Source organism: Oryza glaberrima, chromosome 9, assembly GCF_000147395.1.
Source record: "Oryza glaberrima chromosome 9, OglaRS2, whole genome shotgun sequence".
Classification (NCBI taxonomy): Eukaryota; Viridiplantae; Streptophyta; class Magnoliopsida; order Poales; family Poaceae; genus Oryza; species Oryza glaberrima.
Genome location: NC_068334.1, coordinates 15,312,887 through 15,316,991, shown reverse-complemented (window position 1 = coordinate 15,316,991; position 4,105 = coordinate 15,312,887). Strand labels below are relative to the sequence as shown.

The following is a 4,105-nucleotide window of genomic DNA, read 5'->3' as shown; positions in this document are numbered from 1 at the left end:
ATAACTGTTTAAAACTACAGTCACCCTACTTATTGCAGCTGAACCGTCAAATTATAGCTTCTTCTAGGGATGGATTGGGAATTTTCTTACATGTTGAGTTTTTGAACACTTGACTAGACGATCCCACGATATACTACCTTCGTCCTAAAATATAGCAATTTTTAGCTATGAATTTGGACACACAAAAATTACCATATTTTAGGACGGAGGGAGTAGTCAGATAGTTTTATCATTCTTGAGAAGGTATACCGAGATGATGGTTTTTTATCGTAAAACTTAATATCTCTAGTAGGTGTCTCGAAATATCGTACAAGTCCTGCATGTACTTTCTTAAGTACCATAAACTTCTCTACAATTTAAGTAGGGTAGAAGCACCCCCGTTGAGGTGTAGCTACCACAATTTTGGGTTCCTCAAAAGTGTGAGGTCGATCACAAGTTTACACTATCTATATCTAGAAACATCAATTCAATATTACAATCCGTATGGCGCATATGGGCGTACGGTAGCTGGAGTTGCAAATACCGAATTTTCTCTTCCGAAGAAAGTGCAAATTCCATTGTTTATATATATAGCTGTGTCCTGTTATCATTCCATGGCTCACCTGTTGGGGAAGGGAACGTATCCTATCCACACAGGCCCTCGCGTATACACACCGTATACACCAACTAAAAATTATCACAAAAAATTCTAGGAAAATTCATACATGTACTTTCAAATTACATCTACGTGCAAAGTCGCATCTTCAAATTCATTCTACATAGAGAATAACAAAAAAGATAAAATTCTGACAAAATTGCAACCTTAAAACTGTCAGAGACGTTAAGATTTTAACTCTAGGTGTAATACAATTGAAAGTATGTGTATGATTTTTTCTAGATTTTTTGGTGACATTTTTTAGTTGGTGTGCACGTGTGTATATGTGAGGGCACGTGTGCATAGGATATATTGCCCACCTGTTGAGCTGGTAACCCGGTTTGGAGTCATCTATAAAAGGAAGGTAAAGGAAGTGACATGCCAGATGAAGTATAGCAAGCTATCCTGAAGCCAGCCACGCTGCACCGAACCCTCCAATCCTTGGAACTTGAACCCCTTCAAATCACACCCAGTAGGCTACTAGTAGTACTTCTCTGCACCAATTCCATCGCCAATAGCAGCCACTACAAGTCTTACATATCTCCTTTCCTCCTCTCTCTGCCATTGCTAGGAGCTTGCATTTCTTGGTAGCTTCATCAGCTAGCTGCTTTCTCCCTCCCCAATCTCTCATTCTTCAGGCCAGGATATGAAGGTAAAGGCTCAAACCATCGGTGTGATTAATCATTTCAGAGAGGTTAATAGATTTGAAGTGTTGGTAGTGTTGATCCATTTCTTGATGGCATCATGAGGCTTGGGTTTTCTCTGCAGATTTTCAGCTGGGTAGCCAACAAGATCAGTGGGAAGCAAGAAGCAAATCGGTTTCCCGCAAATTCTTCTGCGCCTTACCGTGAGTGTACCTGAACTTTCAGTTTCCTTGTAAATTCTTTCAGAACTAAGGTGATTGTTGTTCACCAGGCTTCATGCTGTTCTTATGAAATGTTTCCCTGTTCCTTGAGGGGAGAGGGAGAGTACGGACAGTAATTTAGAAGCCGTTTCCTAATTTAATATTTTCTTTCTGTCATTCTGCTGCAGTTATAATGTCTTTACCTCTTAGCAGTTTCTGCTTAGGCATCATTTGCCTTATTCATTTCTGGATACGATGATACTTTATTGCCTTGTCCTAATTTAATCTTTTCCTGCTGTCATTCTGCTCCATTTATGGTGTCTTTACCTCTTAGCAGTTTCCGCTTAGGCATCATTTGCCATGTTCATTTCTGAATATGCTGATATACTTTGTTGTCTTGGTAGCCATATACAAGAGTGAACGATTTAAAGGTTTCTCCTAATTGCTAGTAACAGAACGCTTTTCGCTCTGCGATTTTCTGGATTACCACCCCCTGATTCCTGAGTAACCTATCACAACGCCAATGTGATGGAGCAAACATTGATGTATTATGACAATGTTATTTCTGATCCTTTGAGAAATTTTTCTTATATGCACTTGGGTGTTGTTTGGAACGCAGGAATTTCACTGGAAACAGTTCAATTATCGCACTTCCGGAAAAAAAATTCCTGCATTCTAAACGGCGCTTTAAGTTCAGTAGGAGTTTTCAATTTTATTTTCCTCTTCCCTAGCACGAAAAGTGAGAGATTTTTGTGCATATGTTATACCCCCAAAGGACTATTTCATGGCCTGATGCCCGCCACGCCAATATCTCTGTAAAGCACTGCTTCCAACTAGTCAGTATGGGTCAAAGTCTTGACTAAGTGCAACCCTGCAAGCAAGTGTTTCCAACTAGTCAGTATGGCTTCAATTATTTAGTTGATTTATAACCCCAACCCTCCACTTGTGACCAAGAAGAATTTGATTTGAGCAGACAATATCCTGACCTCGGATGGTTTCGTAAATCGTACTAAGGAATCAGATCTGAGCCACTAGTCCAGCTGGACTACAGTACATTATTTATCTCTCAAGATTACATAAAAAGACTACTATTGTACAGAGAATGCATTGTTTAAGTGGTAACAACTGCTGTGATAAGTTATTCCTGGTATACAGAAAAATGGCAGGTGAAAACATCAGGGAGTGGAGTAAGCATGGGCAGACATTGTACTTAAAGAGTGATAGGCCAATGAGAATCACTGGGTGTTTAAGGATTAAAAATTTGTGGTCCATGCTCTAGACATCCAATTTATGCTAATATGAACTTAGGACCATATATTTATGTTTGTTTACTGATCTTGCGGCTTAATCGAGTTCTAATGCGCAGGTGCTAACGTGTCAGATTGTCGAAAGGATGAATTCAGTGATTGGCCCCAATCATTGCTTGCTATTGGGACATTTGGAAATAAGCAGATTGAGGAGGTAGCTCAGGTGGAGAATTCATCCGACAATGTGCAGTCAGTGCAAGATACCGTCAAATTTACAGAGGAAGAAGTAGACAAGATACGGAAAGAATTCGAAACGCTACTAGCAATCAAAGATCAAGCAGAAGCTCAACGCTCGCATGATGATGACCAAGTAGGTTTACAAAAGCGCGCCGATGGGGAAGACAATGAGAAGCATATTAGACAGTTGATCAACAAAAGGATCATTGTAAGTAAATCAAAGAATTCGTTAGGAAAGAAAGGAAATACACTCAAGCCGAGATCAGTCGCTTCGTTGCTCAAGTTATTCATGTGTAAGGGTGGCTTTACCTCCGTAGTTCCAGAACCAAGGAACACATTTCCTCAATCAAGAATGGAGAAGGTACACAGTGAAATTATTATTTTCTTATGTAACATGATAAGTTTTACATACTTTCTCGTCCTCTTATTATCTTATATGATGTTCATTGCAGTTGCTCAAGGCAATATTGCAGAAGAAAATACACCCGCAAAATTCTTCCACGCTAGTTGCTAAGAGGCATTTGGACTGGAAGCCAGATGAGACAGAAATCAATGAGTGCCTGGAGGATGCACTGCGTGATCTAGACGATGATGGTGCAAAATGGGTCAAAACTGATTCAGAGTGTAAGTAGCATACTATCATGAATTGAACCTTTTCTTTTGCCACTTTTGTCAATGGAGCAACTGACTGAATATGAACTTTTCTTGTTTCCAGATATTGTGCTTGAAATGTAAAGTTGGGTGAATATGTTAGTTCGTTCATGCCAGGTATATACCTTTCTTTGATCCCCAAATTTTCAACTCAACTCAAATGTGAATTATCCTTGATCTAGCATGTCTCTCTGTTTTGATCTGATTAGTGTGATTCCAATCTGCAGGTTCCAAAGGTCCTGGCAAGCTTGGGGTTTATGGTGTTACTACGTAATGATATAAATATGGGATATAGTTAGCAATGAAGCTATGATCATGTAATGCTCCTCCATTATTTCTGACATGAACCATCTGTAATTTGAATCATGATAAGGAGGTTCTGGGACAAAGGCCTATTCCATGTGTCTACTCTCTTTTGCCCTGAAACTGTAAAGAACGCATTCAATTTTTTCAACTATCTTCTATGACAATTGCCATCTGTTGATTCCAGAG

At 39.4% G+C, this 4,105-nt stretch overlaps 1 protein-coding gene across 1 annotated transcript; it reads left to right on the top strand.

Annotated features, from left to right (window-relative positions):
- Positions 1-1,040: 1,040 nt before the first annotated feature.
- Positions 1,041-4,105, top strand: LOC127784713 (protein DEEPER ROOTING 1). The gene is made up of 6 exons (XM_052312054.1): positions 1,041-1,286; positions 1,403-1,481; positions 2,845-3,323; positions 3,415-3,586; positions 3,678-3,730; positions 3,841-4,105. The coding sequence occupies exons 1-5, from the start codon at positions 1,281-1,283 to the stop codon at positions 3,695-3,697; spliced, it is 756 nt and encodes a 251-aa protein (XP_052168014.1). The 5' UTR covers positions 1,041-1,280; the 3' UTR covers positions 3,698-3,730; positions 3,841-4,105.